This window comes from Saccopteryx leptura, chromosome 7 (assembly GCF_036850995.1).
Source record: "Saccopteryx leptura isolate mSacLep1 chromosome 7, mSacLep1_pri_phased_curated, whole genome shotgun sequence".
Classification (NCBI taxonomy): domain Eukaryota; kingdom Metazoa; phylum Chordata; class Mammalia; order Chiroptera; family Emballonuridae; genus Saccopteryx; species Saccopteryx leptura.
Window position 1 is genome coordinate 74,642,174 of NC_089509.1, and position 21,961 is coordinate 74,664,134.

General features: G+C 36.4%; 1 protein-coding gene across 8 annotated transcripts in view; it reads left to right on the forward strand.

Moving 5' to 3' along the window:
* Window positions 1-21,961, forward strand: part of GULP1 (GULP PTB domain containing engulfment adaptor 1) — a 268,873-nt gene that overhangs the window by 208,820 nt on the left and 38,092 nt on the right. For all 8 annotated transcript variants that reach the window (XM_066345638.1, XM_066345633.1, XM_066345632.1 and 5 more), the window contains 3 exons: window positions 4,256-4,327; window positions 11,010-11,108; window positions 17,626-17,763. In XM_066345638.1, the coding sequence (XP_066201735.1) occupies window positions 4,256-4,327; window positions 11,010-11,108; window positions 17,626-17,763 (309 nt within the window). The remainder of the gene's footprint in view (window positions 1-4,255; window positions 4,328-11,009; window positions 11,109-17,625; window positions 17,764-21,961) is intronic.

Below are 21,961 nucleotides of genomic sequence, written 5' to 3' on the forward strand. Positions count from 1 at the left end.
AGCAAAGCCTGGGGAAGAGGGGACCCAGAGCTGACATCATGGATCCAAGGAGAGCTGAGCAGGCACCGAGGGTGACACTAAGTCCCTAAATAAAGGAATGGCAATCCTTTCGATCATAAAACTATGCAGTTTAAAAGGGTTGCTTTTCCTTCACCTGTTATTGTAATTGGTCTTCAGGAAAAAAATTTTAAGGAAGAAAGAGCATATTCTTCTTTTCTCAAGAGTCAGGTAAGGCAGATTAAGTGACATTTTCAGTGCCTTCAGATTCTAAGCCTAGAATATATTCCAGCATGCTGCAATCATATTTGAGAGTTTTATATAGACACATGGAGTATATATAAATATGAACTATTTAAGTATCATGATGACTTTTATTATTTAAAAACACAGAGACTATTATAAGGCATAATCTTTCAGCTGGAAAATTACTTCCATTTAGGTAATCTAACATTTCATAGAAAAATTGAGTTAAATAGTAATGCCCATATTAGATGTCTGTGTACTTTAATTTCCACTGTAAGTCAAGTCTTCTCCCTCTGTTTCATAACCCACATTTTTTTTTTCTTTTTTATCAAGAGAGGGAGAGGGACAGACAGACAGGAAGGGAGAGATATGAGGCGCATCAATTCTTCCTTGCAGCACCTTAGTTGTTCATTGATTGCTTTCTCAAATATTTCTTGTCTGGGGGGATTGCTCCAGCTGAGCCAGTGACCTCTTGCTCAAGCCAGTGACCTTGGACTTCAAGCCAGCAACCTTTGGGCTCAAGCCAGCAACCATAGGGTTATGTCTATGATCCCATGCTCAAGCTGGTAAGCCCGTTCTCAAGCTGGCAACCTTGGGGTTTCGTACCTGGGTCCTCTGTGTCCCAAGCTAACCCTCTATTCACTGCGCCACCACCTGGTCAGGCACTCAGATGTTTTCATCAAAGCCACTGTGAAAGAAATATGATAAAAGGTTCCCAGAACACAGCAAGAGGTTGATTCATTTAGAATGTACTTGGGAGTTCTTCCATAATTTGCTCATAAGGGTCTATTTACATATAATACTTATAACTTGTGACATTTCTGCCAGAGTATGAATATTCTTTCTGTAAATATTTCCAGTAAATCTTATAGTCTGTTATTGACACTTCCCCTTGTTCTAGGTAACAGTCACCTACCAACAACCAGCCTACCTTTGCTCCATGTTTCTGTTAGCACTAGACCACCCACTCAAAAAGAATCTTTCAATTATAAATTCAAAGATGTTGAGAGTATGGATTTACTTAGAACTAAATAGGCCCTATTGTATTAACTACCTTCCTGTCACCCGAACCCTTTATCCTTTCTGGTTGATCTAAAACAGTGCTTTTCAAACTTGATGGCACATTAAAATCACCTGAGGAGCTTTAAAATACACAGATGCCCTGGCTCTGCCCCAGACCAAGTAATTAGACTCCTAGGCACTAGTCTAATTTTAAAGGTCCCATGTGATTCTATCATATAACAGTCAAGTTTGAATACACTGATCTAAAACAGAAGAAATGTAACAGGTACATTAGTGTTAGGAATAGATTTGGTTGTCTCCCACCTCTTAGTAACTGGTTTTCAATTCCTTTTTTTTCTTAATTATTCAGTGAGAGTAAGGGAGGCAGAGAGACAGACTCCCTCATGTGCCCTGACCAGGCAAGCCCACTAAGAGGCTATGCTCTGCCCATTTAGGGCATTGCTCTGTTGTTTAGCAACTGAGCTCTTCTTAGTGCCTGAGATGGAGTCCATGGAGTCATCCTCGGCACCCGAGGCCAACTCATTCTAATTGAGCCATGGCTGCAGAAGAGGAAGAGAGAGAAGCGAGGGGGGAGGGGTGGAGAATCAGATGGGTGCTTCTCCTGTGTACCCTGAGTGGGACTTGAATTCAGGACATCCACATACTGGGCTGAGCTTTACTACTGAGCCAACTGGCCAGGACCCTCAATTCCTTTAAGCTAAGAATTTCTTTATCAATTTTAGTCTTTTTGAAGGCTTGGTTAACAAACTTGAGGTCAAGGTTGGGCAAACAAAATGCCAGATGATATTATATCTAGGCCCTAGTAACAGTTATTTGGTATAGTTTGAGCTTATTAGGAAAGCAACTGTTGAAGCAAAACCTTTTTTTTTTCTTTTTGCTTTAATGTTTATTTTCCATATTTTCAGTTCACCTTTTGTATCTATCTGCCTTCTACTTTTTGACTTGATAATATTTTCTAACTTTGTTTCTTAGACTTTAGTACAAAAGAAAATCCTGTGATGCTTATATAAATATAATTCCCTGGCCCTGCCCTTAAAGGTACTGATTTATTTGACTGAGGAATCTACATTATTACATTTTAACCTACTCCCTGGGTAATTCTCATGCAGGTGATACGGAGAGCCCATTTTGAAAACTGAGAGTCTAATTTCTTTAGTTGCCATTGTTATTACGTTTTCAAGAATGAAGGAAAGAATAAATGTTATTTAAAAAGATACTGTGACAACCTGACCAGGCAGTGGCACAGTGGATAGAGCATTGGACTGGGACACTGAGGACCCAGGTTTGAAACCTCAAGGTCACTGGCTGGAGCATGGGCTCACCAGCTTGATTGCAGTGTTGCTGGCTTGAGTGTGGAACCATAGACACGACTCCAAGGTTGCTGCCTTGAGCCTAAGGTTGCTGGCTTGAGATAGAGGTCACTTATTCTGCTGTAGCCCCCTGGTCAAGGCACATATGTGACAGCAATCATAAAACTAAGGTGCCACAATGAAGAATTGATGCTTCTCATCTCTTTCCCCTCCTGTTTGTCTTTCCCTGTCTGTCCCTCGCTCTGACTCTCTCTCTGTCATAAAAAGGAAAAGATACTATGACATTATTATTCTGTTCCCTTCTATTTTGTGAGCTAATACACAAAAAATACTGTATGTAATCATTTACTATAAAGTATACACACACACATCTATTCAAGAAGTGATGAATTCTGCCTGACCAGGCGGTGGCGCAGTGGATGGAGCGTTGGACTGGGATGTGGAGGACCCAGGTTGAGACCCCGAGGTCGCCGGCTTGAGCGTGGGCTCATCTGGCTTGAGCAAGAAAGGCTCACCAGCTTGGACCCAAGGTCACTTGAGCAGGGGGTTACTTGGTCTGCTGAAGGCCCGTGGTCAAGGCATATATGAGAGAGCAATCATTGAACAACTAAGGTGTCGCAAACAAAAAACTGATGATTGATGCTTCTCATCTCTCTCTCCTTTCCTGTCTGTCTGTCCCTATCTGTCCTTCTCTCAGATTCTCTCTCTCTGTCCCTGTAAAACAAACAAACAAAAAAAAAAAAAAACACCCCAAAACAAAAACAAAACAAAAAAAAGAAGTGATGAATTCATGACTAACTTTCGTGGTGTAACTGGTAGTATAAGTCTTTGGGAAACTATATATACTTAATGACTTTAATAAGTATTTGCTAATTATATAGCAATATTTTATAGACTGAAATATGCACATTTTAATTCTAATTGGTCATGACCATTTATGATATTGGACTTCTGTTTAGAAGGTATCATGTCTCCAGAATAGAAGATTTTATTGCAATGTGTTAAGTATTATGAACTTTTTTTTTTTTGATAGATCAAGTTTTTACTAAAAACCTTAAGGGATATTTGAAAATATAGATAGCAAAATAGATTATGTTTTATTTTTTAGTGTAGTTTAGCTTATTGTTTTGGTGGATGGTATAGATTATTTTAAAAGTTTGTATATACATTTTTTATGCTATTTGAGTGTCATAATTGGAAAAACAAAGAAGAATGTTTATTTGAGGTTATAAATTCTAATAAACAATGTAAATATCTTAAAATATACTAATGACATTTAAAGAAAGTAACTAATATAAGCATTTGTATGTTTAGTATTTACAGATACTTTTTTCGTTTTTAATGTGTTTTCAATTTTGAGATCAACTTTATTTTTTTGAACTCAATGAAATAACTTTCTTTTTAGTTAAAGTTTTCTTTCCAGTAAACATCTACAAGTGAAATATTTAGGAAAATCTGTTTACAAAAAATCTTTGTATAATAAGTAGTTTATATGATTAAATAGCATACTGACATTTTCATATAATTTAAAATAATATAAATTAATCACTTTTCTGTTTAATGAGGATTTATATTTGCATTACTGTCACATCATTCTGTTACGCCATGTTATATTGCAAAATGATTTACTGACATGTGTTGTAGTAAAAAGCCTGTGTCTCACAAATGACCATTTTCAGTTTCTTGGCAGTACAGAAGTGGAGCAGCCCAAAGGAACAGAAGTTGTCAGAGATGCTGTAAGAAAACTAAAGGTAGGGAAAGCCCTCCAAAGAAATGTTTAGTGTATTGTTCTTGTGTTAAGTCATCAGTAGATTGATGGAAATTCACAGCATAAATAACTTTGTGGTAGATATGACTTCATCCTGTTGAAAATGGACTATTGAATATGTATCACCAGACCAAGGAAAAATACTTAATAATATGTTTGTATACATAATTTTCTCAATATGGCAATGTAATGAGTTTTGACTTTCAATAGGTTGCCTTTAGTTTACTCGGACAATGTGGACTCATGCCCTAACTCAGTGGACACTTAGTTGCTTCCATCAAAATTCTCATTAAGCCTGACCTGTGGTGGCTCAGTGGATAAAGCGTTGACCTGGAATGCTGAGATCACCCGTTCTAAACCCTGGGCTTGCCCAGTCAAGGCACATATGGGAGTTGATGTTTCCTGCTCCTACCCCCCTTCTCTCTCTCTCTCTCTCTCTTTCTATCTCTCTCTCTCTCTCCCTCTCTTCTCTAAAATATGAATAAATAAAAATAATTAAAAAATTTAAAAAATTCTCATTAAGAAAATTTAACATACCACTACAACAACAGGTCCTAGAATAACATCATTTTGTTCAGTGTTTTGTTAAAAAGTATTACTTTGCTTTGAGAATGTTGCATCAGGCAGATTCTGATTAAATTGAGGAAAAATTAAAATGGGATGGCTTGTATTCTGGGTGAAGAAATAAAAGTAAATAATATTTTTATTTATTAATTTTAGATGCGGATATTTTACTTAGTGTTTTAAGAAAATATGCTAAAAAGTCTCAAGATGATATTACTCCCATAGGAAAAAAACTAGCCAACTATTTCTTTTCATTACTTATTAGATAATGATTCAGACTTGATATTCTTTGCCCAATACTTTTAAGCACTAATGGAAAATTTAAAAGTCTCACAGTTTATTGACAATGCTTAGAATTAGATTCTATTTCAATGATCAGAATGTTTCACACTCCAGGCATGAGTCCAACTTCACTAGAATCAGAATGTTTTATAAAAGAATAATGGTATTTACGCTTAATGTTTCTTTATAACTAGGAGTTCCTTCATTCAGTCTACCCAAACCAAAAGTATTCAATTACATAATGGCTAGATAAAACGTAAAGAGATATTTGAAATGAAATGCTTTAGAAACAAAGATAGTTTTTATATACAGTTTGGTGAGAAAGTAAGTTTATAGTTGTTTGTGTGGAAAATAATACAATAGCCCTGGCCAGTTGGCTCAGTGGTAGAGCATCAGCCTGGAGTGTGGAAGTCCTGGGTTCGATTCCTGGTCAGGGCACACAGGAGAAGTGCCTATGTGCTTCTCCATATTCCCTCTCTCACTTCTATCTCTCTCACTCTCTTTCTTCACCTACTGCAGCCATGGCTCGATTGGATTAAGTTGGCCTCAGGTGCTGAGGATGGCTCCATGGCCTCCACCTCAGGTGCTAAGAAGAGCTCAATTGCTGAGCAATGGAGCAATGCCTTAGATGGGCAGAGCATCGCCCCTTAGTGGGCTTGCCAGGTGGATCCTGGTCAGGACACATGTGGGAGTCTGTCTCTGCCTCCCTTCCTCTCACTAAGAAAAACAAAACAAAACAATACAACAATTAAAAAATAATAATATAAGAATAAAATGTGCCTGACCTGTGGTGGTGCAGTGGATAGAGCATCGACCTGGAAACGCTGAGGTTGCCGGTTCAAAACCCTGGGCTTGCCCGGTCAAGGCACATATGGGAGTTGATGCTTCCTGCTCCTCCCCCCCTTCTCTCTCTCTCTCTCTCTCTCTCTCTCTCTCTCTCTCTCCTCTCTATAATGAATAAATAAAATCTTTAAAAAAAAAAAAGAATAAAATGTTTTGCATACTCACAACTATAAACCTACTTTTGCCCCACGCTGTGTTTTTGTGAAATTTTATGTACAATTCCTTTGTAGTTTTGTTTAGAAATGTACTCTGTTAAGAAGGGAATGTGATTTACAATAAGATAAGATAATAATTATGTGATGTTTTAAATGTGTGTTTTAAAATGCACAGTCAGTTGATAGTAGTGTCATCTTTCAAGTATCTTCCAGAGTAAGTATGTATATAACAAGCAATCTTAACTCAGCTGATTGCAAAAATTTTGAAGATGAGAATAGCATATCTGAGGGTAATGATTCAGGAACCAATGAAAATAAATAAAACAATGTTTTTTATGTATTTTTAATTTGTATTTTTGTGTGTGTGTGTGTATATATTTGTCGGAGGCTACAACTCAAAGTATATGAGTATTTACATTTAAAAAAAGATTTTAGACCCTGGCTCTTCTTTAATTCTGCTGTCATGTAAAAGTGGCCAGAAGATGGTGCTATGATTCTACCAAAAATAGAGAAATTTGCTCATTAACTCTTCTTTGTGTATTCATCTCCCATTTTAATTTCCTGCCTTTTTTTCTTAAACATTTGTATTCAGACTGCTTTTTTATCCACCACAGCATAATGTTTTATTTTATTTGCTATATAAGGTAACATTTTTGGTCATTTTGTAAAGTTATAATTTATAAATTCTTAAACGTAATAATCTTTGTAATTGTTAAAATTTTTACTTTAAAAGTCTGTATTTAACAAAACAACATATTTTCTATTTCTTGATTATGTTTTAGCCTAAGATTTAAGAAAATTCCAAAATGTAATAATATAAAAACTCTTTCAATTTCTAATACCAGTGTTATTGTAATGAATTTAATTTTTAATGGTATTTACTTATTTTTATTAATACAACTAGAATAAAGTTTAGAAGAGTCCATATGAATCATAAGCAAGGAAGGTGGCATCAGGAATAACCCTTGAGTTCCGTTATATCTAGGTCCAGCAGTTTTTTTCATTCAACTTTACTTTCTCTGTGTAACATGACACTCTGGTTTGTTTGTTTTTATGATCACAACAAGTCTAGTTAACATCTATCATCATATTTGGTTGCATGTTTTTCTTATGATGAGAACTTTTAAGATCTCCGCTTAGCGACTTTCAAATATGCAGCATAGTATTTTTAATATAGTCACCATGCTGTACATTATATCCCCATGCATGACAATCTGCATTTATCTTCATAACCAGTTATTTCATTAGTAAAATTATTGGAGCTTAATTTAATTACATACATACATACATAGCTGATGTTGCTGTTGGATTATTAGAAACGCTTTAAAATATATTAAGAAATAGAAAACTACATAGAGGAATAATAGCTCAGAATATTTGGCCCAAAGCAATAAATTTACTAATTTCCTTGCCTAATAATATACATATCACTGGTAATAAAGTTAGAATTTATTTATTTATTTTTAATTCAGTGAGAGGAGAGGAAGCAGAGAGACAGACTCTCACATGCACCCAGGCTGGGATCCACCTGGCAGGCCCACTAAGGAGTGATGTTCTGCCCATCTGAGGTGTTGCTCTGTTGCTCAGCAACTGAGCTATTCTTAGTGCCTGAGGCAGAGGCCATGGAATCATCCTCAGTGCTTAGGGCCAACTTACTCCAATCCAGCCATGGCTGCAGGAGGAGAACAAGAGAAAGATAGAGAGAGAGAGGCAAGAGGAGAAGGAATGGAAAAGCAGATGAGTACTTTTTCTGTGTTCCTTGACCTGTAATTGAACCTGGGACATCCACACACTGGGCCAATGGTCTACTACTGAGCCAGCCAGCCAGGTCTAGAATTCATTTTTTAAAAGTCCTATGAGAAATGAATAGAAATGAATGTATGATGATGACATTTAAAATATCTACGTTTTCTTTCTTCATTCTTTCTCATCATGTTATGATGGTAAAGGCTTGTTGCTGTTCATTTGTTGCATCCAGATATCTCCAGGATGCTTACGCATGATCGCTTTGAATAATATTTATTGGATTGTTATATGCAAGTTTTAATGGTAGGTCACCATCTAGACATCCAAGAAATTAATCCATTGAAGCTAAAATGGAGAGAAATGTTCAGAGAGACTCTTCAAGCATTAACATTCAAATAGTAAATAGAGAGGAAAAAAGACTATAATGTAAGAATGATGAGCGTGTCTTCCACATGTAGGTTCCCATGTGTTTTTGGAGCACAGTTAAGAGGTCTGTAAGTATAAAGAGAGATTTAAAATTAGAGCATGCAAACTATAGAATACAGTAATCTTAATTTTGAGGGGAAAAAATGGGTTAAACAAGAATGTTGTACTCTGATTTAAAACTATAGATTGAATAATTATAACCTTAGGCATAAATATCTTGCAACATCTGTGCAATAGCCAAAGGCCAATAACCAAGATAAACTTTGATATACGTGAAAATAGAACTGAGAAGTCTATTTTTTTAATGCAGAAAATGTGTTGTGTAAAAGAAAAGGGTTATTTAGTAGTAGGTAGCTGAAAATCTAGGTTCTAGACCTGAATGCTTCAGATCTATTTTAGGATCAAGGCATTGCTTTGGATGACCTATGACAATTACTTATTTTGATATGAAGCAGAGGAAAAGGTTTCACAAATCCTAGATCAGATATTTTATGTTTATTTTTCTTTATCTCATTCTCTGTTGCCTTTTCCCTTCCTCCCCTCTTTGTTTTTTCTACCTCCTGCCCTTACTTCCTTTCTTCATTCTTTCTTTCCTTCTTTTTCCTGGCAGAAAAGAAATAGCTCAACAAATAAGTTGAATAATAGTGATTGTTCTGGCCAGATAGCTCATTTGGTTAGAGTATCGTCCTGAAGCACAGTTGCGTGTTTGATCCCCAGTCAGGGCACATATAGGAACAGATCGATGTTCCTATCTCTCTCTCTCTCTAAATTCAATAAAAATTAAAAAAAATATAAAAAAATATTAGTGGTTGTTTTGTGATAGGCATTTTGGAAACTAAAAGAGGTCACAAGAATGGTTGCGTCCAGATGTGGAAAAGGCCTCAAGAGCCACTGCTTATTGTCTGTTTCTGGAAAAAATCAGCCCCTGAGAAGCCAGCTTAAAATACTTCTGCAACCCAAGATGGAAAGGCTTTGTTCAGATGTGCTCACGTAGATGGATTTATTTTGTAAGCCTTCACATGTGAACTTCCCCAAATTGTTTTAATTATGCCAATACAGGAAGGAGATTATGAAGGGAAAAGAAACAAAACTAATCTTTCTGTGTGTGAGAGCTGGGATCATTTTAACGATTTTCACAAAAGCAGAAGTTTCTTAAAGGCCACACAAAAAAAAGGATAATTCTCTGACATGAATTAGTTGAATTCATGTGCAGAATGTAAGAATGCTTGTTACAAAAAAGAAAAACAAAAAAAAAAAACAAAAAAAGGAAGTGCCTGCATTCATAAAACAATAGAACAGGGCAGACAACAAGCTAAAAATTTATCCCACCCAAAGTGAAATAAAATAAATAGTACTCCCCCCGCCCTTCATATCAAGGCAGACAATTCAAGGCATTTGTGTGTGCATTAATGATATTATTCTCCGTGGCAGCGCAAGGCCATGAAAAGAGAAAAAGGCCTTTAAGCACTCTCTGCTCCAGGATTGAACCATGTATGTATTCACATCTGCCCTAAATTAGAGACAAATGCAAAATGCAAATAAATGACACACAGAAGAGAACTGAAACCCTACCCTGCCTTGTGTGTAATCTATTTGAGTCAGGTTAGGATGATCCATATGCTGAAAAGATGTTATATAAGGAAGTAACATTTTGAAAGCCCTAAGAGAGGGGCAAGAAATCTGACTCTTTCAACAGTTTTTTTTTTTCTTCTTGTTCTTATTTCTTAAAAAAGAAAGTTGAGGGAGGGAGAAAAGAAGGAATGTAGGGTAAGAATAGCACAAATCAAGATACTCAATGAACTTTGAATTTCAGTTAGTGAATAATTTTTCATGTAATTAATTCTCAAATATAGCATGGGGCATACTTATACTGAATAGCATATATATGTTATATGTGTGAGCACATACAGAGTGTGTATGTGTATTCTAAAATAAAAAGGTTTTTTAAAAATTATTTATTGTTTAGTATTCAAATTTAAGTGGGCTCCTGTAATTTTTTTTCTGGTGCTAAATCTGGCAGTGTTAGCAGAGAGGCAGATATTCTGTATATTAAGTACATGACTTCTGACTTGGTTTTTGATTTTGTAACAGAACCTACAAGCGTTTGCATACATTTACTAATTCAATAAGAAGATCCAATAAATATTGTACTACTGTGCAAGTATTTTAGAAAGTCTATTTTTTTAAGAAGCTTACTATATTTGCAATTCTAGACTTAGTCTAGTCTCGAGTACTCTATTTTAGCTGGGATAATTACTTCACTTCTTAGCTTGACTTTGAATATGGTAATCTGTCTCTTTTTTATCTATTGATTTGATTGGGTAGAATGGTATACTAAATGAGGTGTCTAGTAATGGCAACGATGGCATATCCAGCTCCGGTGGGTACAAGTTCTCTAACAGTATTAAAAACAAGATTCACAGGACAAAAAGATTGACCTCTGCTTGTCTTCCCTCAAAGAGTTTTTATCTTTTCAATTGGTATGAATATAATTTTTTAAATCATGAAAGAAGTACATTAAAACATTTTTTTATGTTATTGGAAATCAATCTGACTTTAATAATAGCACTGGTAAATTAGTATGTATATATTTGTATTTGTTCTTCATAGAAACAATTATCATTTTGTGATTGATTATTTTATTTGTAGTTTGCAAGACATATCAAGAAATCTGAAGGCCAGAAAATTCCTAAAGTTGAGTTGCAAATCTCAATTTATGGAGTAAAAATTCTAGAACCCAAAACAAAGGTAAGGCTTATTTTTTTTAATGTTAGAGGCACTCTGATCCTGAATTGTAATTATATTTCTACTTTAATAAATACCATACTTAAAATTTGTTACCAGCTGAAACTGTTTAGTTCTCAATTAATGATCATTTCAAACTATAGGCTTTTAATTGGGAAAAGGAACTTTTGGGATTGCTTTCTGAGTGGTATGTTCTTCAGCTTGTGTTTGGGATGTTATAAGTTATATTAAGTGCATTTAACAGTATTTAGTCTTGTATTTAGGAATTTTTTTTATGTGCTGTCAAAGAGATGCATACAATGTGGTTCACTGAATATGAAAGCTGTGTATTATTTCTTAATGTCCTGGGCTGACTTACTGCCTGTAGACATAATCAGTATGTATAATATTATATTACCAGGGCTGCCATAATAAATACCACAGACCTAATGTCTCAAACAACAGAAGCTTCTCTTTTCGCTGTTCTGGAGTCTGCAGTCGGTCCTCTGAGGCTTCTCCTATGGCTTGCAGATGGCTGCCCTCTTGCTGCCTCTTCATGTGGTCATCCGTGCATGCACATCCCTGGGGTCTCAGTGTACCCAGCCTTCTTCTCTAATGACGACACCAGTCAGATTAGAAAGAAGCACCCTTCATGGTCTCATTTTAACTTAATCATCTCTTCACCTCTTTCAATTTTTATCTCTAAAGATAGTTACATTCTGAGATATGGGGATATGGGGGGGGTGCTTAAGGGTTTCATAAGAAATTTGAGGGAACACAATTCAGTGCATAAAACAGAATAAACCTAAGGTTCTTGTGCTTAAGAAACTTTCCCCTATGAATCCATTTTGGTTTAAAAATACTGTTTTATTTTCCTCAATATTTAAAATTTTTTATTTTGCTAGGGGAAGGGTGAGGATAAGCAGAGACAGACAGACAAGAAGGGAGAGAGATGAGAAGCATCAACTCATAGTAGCAGTACCTTAGTTGTTCACTGATTGCTTTCTCATATGTGCTTTGATCAGCGTGAGGGGTCTCCAGCCAAGTCAGTGACCCCTTTCTCAAGCCAGTAACCTCAGGGTTTTGAACCTGAGTCCTCAGTGTCCCAGGCCAATGCTCTATCCACTGTGCTACTGGCTGGTCAGGCTATTTTTTCAAATTTTTTTGCTAAACTTATTGGGGTGACATTGGTTAGTAAGATTATGTAAGTTTCAGGTATACATCTCTGTGATACATCATCTATACATTGCATGTGTACCCATTACCTGAAGTCAGATAATCTTTTGTCACCATATATTTGACCTTTCCTCGTTACTACCCGCCACCCCCCTTCCCTGTGGTAACCACCATATTGTGTTGTGTCTATGAGTTTTAGTTTTGTATTCCACATATGAGTACAAGCTATTCTGGCTTCACATTCATTGATATGTACTAATTATAGACTGAATTGTTTCCACCTGAAATTCCTATGTGGAAATCCTAACCCCTGATGTGCCTGTCTTTGGAAATAGGACCCTTACGGTAATTAAGGTCCAGTGAGGTCTTACTGGGGCCTTAACTGAAGAGGCTGGTATTCTTATAAGAAGAGGGAAAGAGCAGGGATGTGTGAGCACTGTCAGCTGGCCATATGAAGGCACGGGAAGAAGGGCCCCATCACAAGTCAAGCTGAGAGAAGCTTCAGCAGAAACCAAACCTGGTGACATCTTAATATTGCACCTCTAGCCACCAGAACTGTGAGAAAATTAATTTCAGTTATTTAGGCCACCAAGTCAGTGGTATTTTGTTATGACAGTCCTCAGGAACTAATACAGTATTTTATTCACAGTGGCTCAGAATTATTATTTAGTAATTTTGGTAAAACCATGAACACCACTTTGGAAAAATTGATTAACATTTTAACTCCAATTATTTTACAAAAATACATATGGCTAATGCTTTCCTCTAACACTGTAGCTTGCTTACTGACAAGTTAATTAAATTTGCAAGTCCACAGAAACCCTGACCTGTAAACAGATTTTGAAAATATCTTTCACAGGTTTGCAACTTTTCACTGATTCAGCACTCGCTATTGGTACCTTCATCTTCATGCATACCGCATCCCTGACAATGTGTTGCTATTCAAAGTGAGGTCTGAGGACCAGCCTCAACTGGGAGCTTGTTAGAAATGTAGAAGCTCAGGCCCCATTCCAGACCTCTTGACTCTGAATCTGCAGTTTAAGAAGAAGCACAATGATTCTTGTGCACATGAAGTCCGAGGGTTTCTGGTGTAGTGCATTGTGTGCTGCCTGTGAGCAGTCACCCACATTTCTCAATTATAGGCTGTGGAATACTTGCAGTAAAAATACCTGAGCCAATACTTGTGCCATTTGCAAAATTAAGTTCTAAGGCCTAGTTTTAGCCTACAGAATCAGAATCTCCTTGGAAATTTTGCTTTTTTAATATGTCTGAGGATAACTGGACTGTGGCAAAGATGCACCTCCTTCCGTTACTGTTGGAATTGCAAACTAAAGAACAAGAGCATTCCTTCAGATTTTCAAACCATGGATTTAAGACCTCCCACAACCATCCTAATTTCCCCCTATTATCAGCACTCCATATTAAATAACAAAGAGTTGGACGCTTTACTTCAGTCATGGCTATTCTCAAACAGCTATTGCTGAGGTGCCTGAAAGCAGACAAAGAAGTGATGAAAAGATAGTGGGAAATCTATTCAGGCGTATAATGAAATATATATATAGTTTGCTGGGAAACAAGGTAGTTAAAAATGAGACATTATCTACTGAACAGGTGGGTTGGCTGCAATGAATTCATTAAGCAAATGGTAGTTAGAATAGGTTGAGGAAGCAATAAATTACAGAGTGACAATGCAATGAAAAGTGTAGCAACCAAAGTGTAGTTTTACATGCAATTAAAAAGAAAAATAGTCCTAGTTCTCATGCATTTCCTCTTGAAAATTAAATGGATATATAGTGGCAAATGTCCAGCCAGAATATGTCCTTTGTGGATCATGTTAAAGAGTTTCTTCTAAACCATGTAGATCCTGTAAGTGTTTTGGAGTGTATGCGTTTATAATTAATTATTAATTCAGGTTCTTACACAAATGTTTAAGACTTGTCAAAGCACATCTGGAAATATATAAGGCTTATAATACATTTTGTGTCATTTATATGTGTTCTTTTTTAATTAGGTCTGCCCATATTATATTCTTTTTTATTTATTTTTTTAACAGAGACAGTGAGAGAGTCAGAGAGAGGGATAGACAGGGACAGACAGACAGGAATGAAGAGAGATGAGAAGCATCAATCATCAGTTTTTTGTTGTGACACCTTATTTGTTCATTGATTGCTTTCTCATATGTGCCTTGACCGTGGGGCTACAGCAGACCGAATAACCCCTTGCTCAGGCCAGCGACCTTGGATCCAAGCTGTTGAGCTTTTCTCAAACCAGATGAGCCCACGCTCAAGCTGGCGACCTCGGGGTCTCGAACCTGGGTCCTCCGCATCCCAGTCAGACGCTCTATCCACTGCGCCACCATCTGGTCAGGCCCATATTATATTCTAAACTACAAAAATTTCACTAATAGCATAATTTACACATTATAATCTACTAAACTATTCTATTATTGAACACTTAGAATGCTTCAAGTATTTTGTTAATTAATAAGTATTTAGAAAATACAAATTGATTAAATATAATATAGAGAGAAAACTTTAGTGTTTAGAATTGACAGTGTATTCTTACAAACTATAGACTTAAAGATATTATGAGACAATTAACAAATATTGCATATGTATGTGTGCATTTATTTCTCTTATAATCATTTAATTTATTTGTAATTCTAATGTTAAATATGATTTAATAATATGCACACAATGCAAATAACAATGGTGAGAAGAGACAGAGATAGATCACGTGAGTGCAAGTGTTTCACAGAGGTTACCAGCTCGTGAATCGAGAGTCCCCCATAGCAAGTCTCCCATAATAATAAATTTCCATCGACAACCATATCATTCTTTTCCCTAAACTCCTTCTGCCCAGTCTTATGCCTCTCCCAACCTAAACCCAGTTTACAAAACAGTAACAAGGTGAAATTCAACTCAATGTGATAAGCCATCTGACTTATGATCATCATATTTTGTCTTACCAAAATCAATAACACCAATGCCTTTTCCTGTCACAAAGTCTAAATTTTCTATTGTTAATAGCTAATTTACAAGACACCCCACTGAATTTTCCTCCCAAAATAATTTTGTACAAATTTTTAATAGGAAAGAAGCATTTTTATGTTTATTTCTACCAGACTTGAAGAGTGACCTAAAGTTTTAAAAGCTTTGAAATGTGTCATAAATTCAATAATATTACATATGAATAGACAGCAACAGACTCTTTACTCATATATTATATAAGAACATAGAGTATCTGACCTTACCCATATAGAGAAGGTACCATTTTCTGAATCCATGAAAAAATAAAGGGGTTTTCAAACTCTGCTAAGCATCACCTCTCCTAAGAAGACTCCTGAGAATGCCAACTGCTGGAGTCCAGCCAAGCCTTTCAGATTCAGAATCTGCAGAACAAGATAGCATCCATTAAGTATTATAAAACAAAAAAAAAAAAACCTTCTCAGGTGGCTTCGATACAGCCTCTTAACAGATATGCGTTTAGGAGAAACACTGAGAAGACACGAGTAAACCAGAAAAAAATCTGCCATTTTATTTTGCATATAAGTTGCAATTTAGAGGAAAAAAAACAAACTGATTATATATGGTGCTCCTAAAATAAATTTATTTATAGTAAGATATATTTGAGGACAGAATATAAAAATTTATTATTAATCTAACATGGACTTGATAGGAAATATAGACTATTTTTCTATCCCATTTGGGTGGATGAAAAAGGAATTGAAAAGCAGCCTCAATTGGCTCCAATATCTTTTCTTTCTGTGTCATTTTCCCTTTCTGCTTTTCTCATTTGTCCTGCAAATGAAGATTATGCAGTACTGGAAAAAGGTATTGTAGGTGAATTGGGGCTTTACTTATTTTTTTTGTTTGTTCCAGTTCCAATAGAATGACATCAATGTTAAAGAGTAATTGGATTCTCGCTGTTCTCATTGTGGTCCCAGGTCTCTTTAACCTGTCTCACCAAGCATTACTGCTGCATTTAAAATTCATAAAGATCTATCCCAGGGACAAAAATCTCACACAAATAATAACATTTCAAGTTTTAGCTTTCTAGTCTTCTTTTGTAGGAAGATACCTTTGCTAATCTAAACAAAAATGCAGATCATTCCTAATTTTTATAACTAAAGGCTTTTTGTGATAATACTCAGTGAATGAGTGAGGGACTACATAGGTTTCACCATCAGTTGTGTGAGCGCTGTGTTTTCATATTATTTAAAATTATTTTTATAAATGGGAAAAATGAATTAGTTTGATATTATATAGCAAAAAAAATTTTTTTTAATTTATCATTAACATGATTAGACAATTAATAAACTGGTAATGACCTAATTCTCAGCTATAGTGGAACTAAAGGCTATTGTTGAATTGATATCAGTATATTAACATTAAAACAAAAAATATGTTAATTAAAAGAGATTAGTTGATCAGACAGAGTAGAAAAGGAAAGTCCATCTCAGCACTAACCACAAGAAAGTGAAGATGCCCTTATCTATTTTTTTTTTTTTTTTGTATTTTTCTGAAGCTGGAAATGGGGAGAGACAGTCAGACAGACTCCTGCATGCGCCCGACCGGGATCCACCCAAGATGCCCTTATCAAAAGCTTTAGTAAAGTGATCCCTTCAGTTTATCATTGTTTTTCCTTGCTGAAATGGATGGATAAGTCTACCTACTAATGAGAGAAAACATTACAATCATACGATATACTTCATAATTTTAATATATTTATTTATTCATTTTGGAGAGGACAGAGAGAGGGAGAGAGAGAGAGAAAGAGAGAGAGAAGGGGGGAGGAGCAGGAAGCATCAACTCCCATTTGTGCCTTGACCAGGCAGGTCCAGGGTTTCGAACTGGTGACCTCAGTGTTTTCAGGTCGATGCTTTATCCATTGCGCCACCACAGGTCAGGCCTATACTTCATCATTTTAATTTTCATGCTTGCCAAGAACCCTTTGATGTCTTACAGTTTGGTTTATATGCAGGGAAAGAATGTACTGCTATAGCCAAATTCTCTTAATATTTATTTGTGTATTGCATGTATGTGCTCATTTTCAGTGTCATGAACAGTAATGTAAATCAGAGTGATCAAATCTCAGCAAGCTCAGAAAGCCCATGAATGTTTGATTCTCTTGTATTTTGCTTGTATTTTTCTAAGTTCCATTTAAATGAATATCTTAATTTAACCCTGAGTCATGAGGTCCATCTCCATTATGTATTTAAGTTTGAAGTGTATGTAATTATAAAGCCCAAGTTTGACAGATGATGGTTTCACATTTAAAGTTATAAGTTGTGTTATTAACACAAGATGTTCTTTCAGAAAATGGAATAAAATTTCTTCAATTATTTATTTCTTCTTGTTCACAGGAAGTCCAACACAACTGCCAGCTTCATAGAATATCATTTTGTGCAGATGATAAAACTGACAAGAGGATATTCACTTTCATATGCAAAGATTCTGAGTCAAATAAACATTTGTGCTATGTATTTGACAGTGAAAAGTGTGTAAGTATGCCAGATGTTTTAGGGTGGTTTGTTCTGTTTTATAATCCAGGAATTGTCTTGTTTCCAGCATTAGTAAAGCACTTGGAAATGAATATTGTCTAAAAATACTTAAATAAACTAATAGATCCATCCTGTCATGAGAATATGTTTCAGGATTTTATCCTTAACTAAATTCTTATGTCCACAAACATGCATGCAAATTTCTTTTCTTAGAGTATCATTCCTGCTTCTGTTATGCATTTATTTATCTTATAATCATATATTTTGTTTGTATTTTTTTTTTTGTATTTTTTCAAAGTTAGAAGTGGAGAGGCAGTCAGACAGACTTCTGCATGTGCCCAACCAGGATCCACCCAGTATGCCCACCAGGGGGTGATGCTCTGCCCATCTGGCACGTTGCTCTGTTGCAGCGGGAGCCATTCTAGCACCTAAGGCAGAGGCCACGGAGCCATCCTCAGCACCCGGGCCAACTTTGCTCCAATGGAACCTTGGCTGTGGGAAAGGAAAAGAGAGAGAGGAAGGAGAGAGGGAGGGGTGGAGAAGCAGATGGGCGCTTCTCCTGTGTGCCCTGACTGGGAATCGAACCCAAGACTTCCACATGCTGGCTGTTGCTCTACCACTGAGCCAACCGGCCAGAGCCTGTTTATAATTTTTAATCTCAAATATGACTTAGTAATATGCACATAATGAAAAGAGTAATGGTAAGCAGAGTATTTTTTTTTTTCTGAAATGTAATGGGTCTGATGAAAATAGATATTTCAAACTCCAGGAAATAATATTTGTGTTGCTTCTTAAAAAATATCCAGTACTGGCACTGGCTGGTTGGCTCAGCGGTAGAGCGTCAGCCTGGCGTGTGGGGGACCCGGGTTTGATTCCCGGCCAGGGCACATAGGAGAAGCACCCATTTGCTTCTCCACCCCCCCCCCTCCTTCCTCTCTGTCTCTCTCTTCCCCTCCCGCAGCCAAGGCTCCATTGGAGCAAGGATGGCCCGGGCGCTGGGGATGGCTCCTTGGCCTCTGCCCCAGGCGCTAGAGTGGCTCTGGTCGCGGCAGAGCAACGCCCCGGAGGGGCAGAGCGTCGCCCCCTGGTGGGCAGAGCGTCGCCCCTGGTGGGCGTGCCGGGTGGATCCCGGTCGGGCGCATGCGGGAGTCTATCTGACTGTCTCTCCCCGTTTCCAGCTTCAGAAAAATACAAAAAAAATAATAATAAATTAAAAAAAAATCCAGTACTTTGAAAATATGATTCTTAATTTTCATTATTCAGAAAACTTAATATAATGAAAGGTAATAGAATTCTAGGGGCACATGCGTGTGCCCGCATATGTGCTTGTGTGGTAGGTTGTGAATGTGATCTAAAGTTTTAGCAAGTAAGAACAATCAAGGAATTCTAAAGTTAAGTTCTGCAATACTTCTTTAATCTTCTAGAATCTTAAGAAAACCTTATGTGTTGATTATAAGCATAAGCTAATGATAATCATAACTTAGTCTGAGGTCCTGTTATAAAACCTAACATGTGAATTCCAAGCACCCATTGCAGCCATTGGTGGCTTTGGTAAAGGAAGTACCTCTAACCTTAACAACATTCTTGGCTTCAACAGGAAAAGAACTTCATTCATTTATTTGCTGATTTTTCATGCTGTTAAAAATGTCAGGACTAATATTATTATCATTATTATGTAATTTATTTCTTGTTTTCAGTATGTGAGCTTCTTGAAAACAAGTACCTTCTATTTTGTCTGTATAACTCCTACAACAGGTGGAAAATAGATGCTCAATGAATTTTCCATAAAGTCCATGTAGAAAAACTTGAAAAAAAGCCCTGGCCGTTTGGCTCAGCGGTAGAGCGTCGGCCTGGCGTGCAGGGGACCCGGGTTCGATTCCCAGCCAGGGCACATAGGAGAAGTGCCCATTTGCTTCTCCACCCCCCCTCCCCCTCCTTCCTCTCTGTCTCTCTCTTCCCCTCCCACAGCCAAGGCTCCATTGGAACAAAGATGGCCCGGGCGCTGGGGATGGCTCCTTGGCCTCTGCCCCAGGCACTAGAGTGGCTCTGGTCTCGGCAGAGCGACCCCCTGGAGGGGCAGAGCATCGCCCCCTGGTGGGCAGAGCGTGGCCCCTGGTGGGCGTGCTGGGTGGATCCCGGTCAGGCGCATGCGGGAGTCTGTCTGACTGTCTCCCCCGTTTCCAGCTTTAAAAAAAAACAAACAAAAAAAAACTTGAAAAAAGTAGAGCAATTTTTTTTTTATCTGTATCTTTTAAACTATAGTGCTATAAAAAGGCAAACTATTGTGATAAGCTAATTTGCATCAAAATATCTTTTGAGAATTTGATGAACATTATGGAACATCTCATCAGAAAAATATGCCTCTCCATATAAGAAATACTATGTGCACAATAGGGTATTTTGTATGAAATTCAAGTTGTTTTTGAAATTTATCTTATTGGGCCAATGCATTGTACTTAAAATTCTAAGTGCTGCTAAACCATAATTGGAGATGGTTTTTCTATGTATTTGAGAAGATTAATGTAGGTATCTTCTGTGTGTAAGATATAATAGCCTTTTTACCACTTATACCGAGGAAAAAACTTAGTTGGCTTTCTGGCCTTTTACATAGAAATAAACTTTTTTGGGGTCCTTTGAAATATTCATAATCAGAGGTTATTATAAATATTAGCCTTCTTACAGTTTTGTGTCGAGTGTTTTAACTTTTTTTTATTTTATCCCATATAACTTGATTATACAATTATTTAAAACATAAGCTTTCCAGAATCTCTGAGTATCAAAAATACAGACTATTGCTACCTGATCGTAATTGTTTATAATTGATTTCTATAATTTCAATTCCTTGATATAGTATACTCTGGATATGACATATGAACTTTCTTTTTTCTTAATGGTTGATAATAATTTCTTGAAGCCTACAGTAATGACTCAGAACCATTAATGTGCATAGTATTCATAAGGAGGGCCTTGTGAAGTAGAACTCTTTGATTTTCATTTCAAGAAATATGTTCATATCAATTGGGACTGGAGCTCAGGAAATCTACTTTTATCAAGTTCACCAAGTAATTCTTCTGCAGGTAGATGAAGTCTGGACTTTGAAAAGCAAAGGTATCTAAGATGCCTTTCCAACTACATATAAGTTGACATCACTTTCTTGAGCTCAAAGAGGACATGATTCCTCAAAGTTTCATTACATTATTTTTACCTCAAGATTTTATTTGGTCTAATTATAATGAAGAGTATGTTTAAAAAGTGTATGTAGAATTTTTGATATGCCATATTCTCTAGTTTTCATTTTAAATAACTAATTATAGAGTATTAAAATAAGAAAATGAATTATGGCCTAATTGATACAACTCTTTCCTCTTATTTTAAGAAACTAAGACCAGAGAAGTTGAGTAACTGTCCCAAAGTTACAAAGCTAGAAAGTAACAGAATCAGGAGTAATATTTAAGACATTAGATTGCTATTATAGCATTCATCCCATAGTATTATATTACTCACATAAACATGACCTGTTTCAAAGTCCATATGCCCTGATTGAGGCCTTTGTCTTTTCACTGCTTCTGTGGAATTGTTGAGAATTTGAAAGTTAGATGAAACCTATCGTAGTATGCCACAAGGCTGGGATTCACTATATTATTAACAGTATCATGGTGTGTTAGTGGGTATTCCTCTTCCATGGTGACAGTGAAGATCATATGGGGAACTAGCGACTCAACCTTGCCAAGCAGTAATGAAGAGATGCCAAGTGAAGAAGCTGCACCTCTATCTCCCCAGGTAGTAGTGAGAGAGTGTGCCCCCATTCCCATTCCCCTACTAGAACTGTGTCAGACTGAGGTGCTCAAAACACAAAGTTTAAATAATTTCTAAAGTCTTATATAATATCTGAAATATCCAGGACTCGATTAAAAACCACTCATTAACCAACAGGAAGATCTTAAACTAAATGAAAAAAGATATGACCAATAGAATCTAACACTGAGATGAGAGTGATATTAGAATTACAAGAAAAATAATTATAAAAACCATAATAAAAAAATAAACAATACACTTGAAACATTTTTTCCAAAAAAATTTATCAAAACAAAAGAAAAGAAAAGAAAATATAAAAGGAAACCCATGTAGTAAAATAGACCATGTCCTGAACTATAAATTTCAAAAATGTAAAATAAAGGAGAACAAAGAAATCAGTACA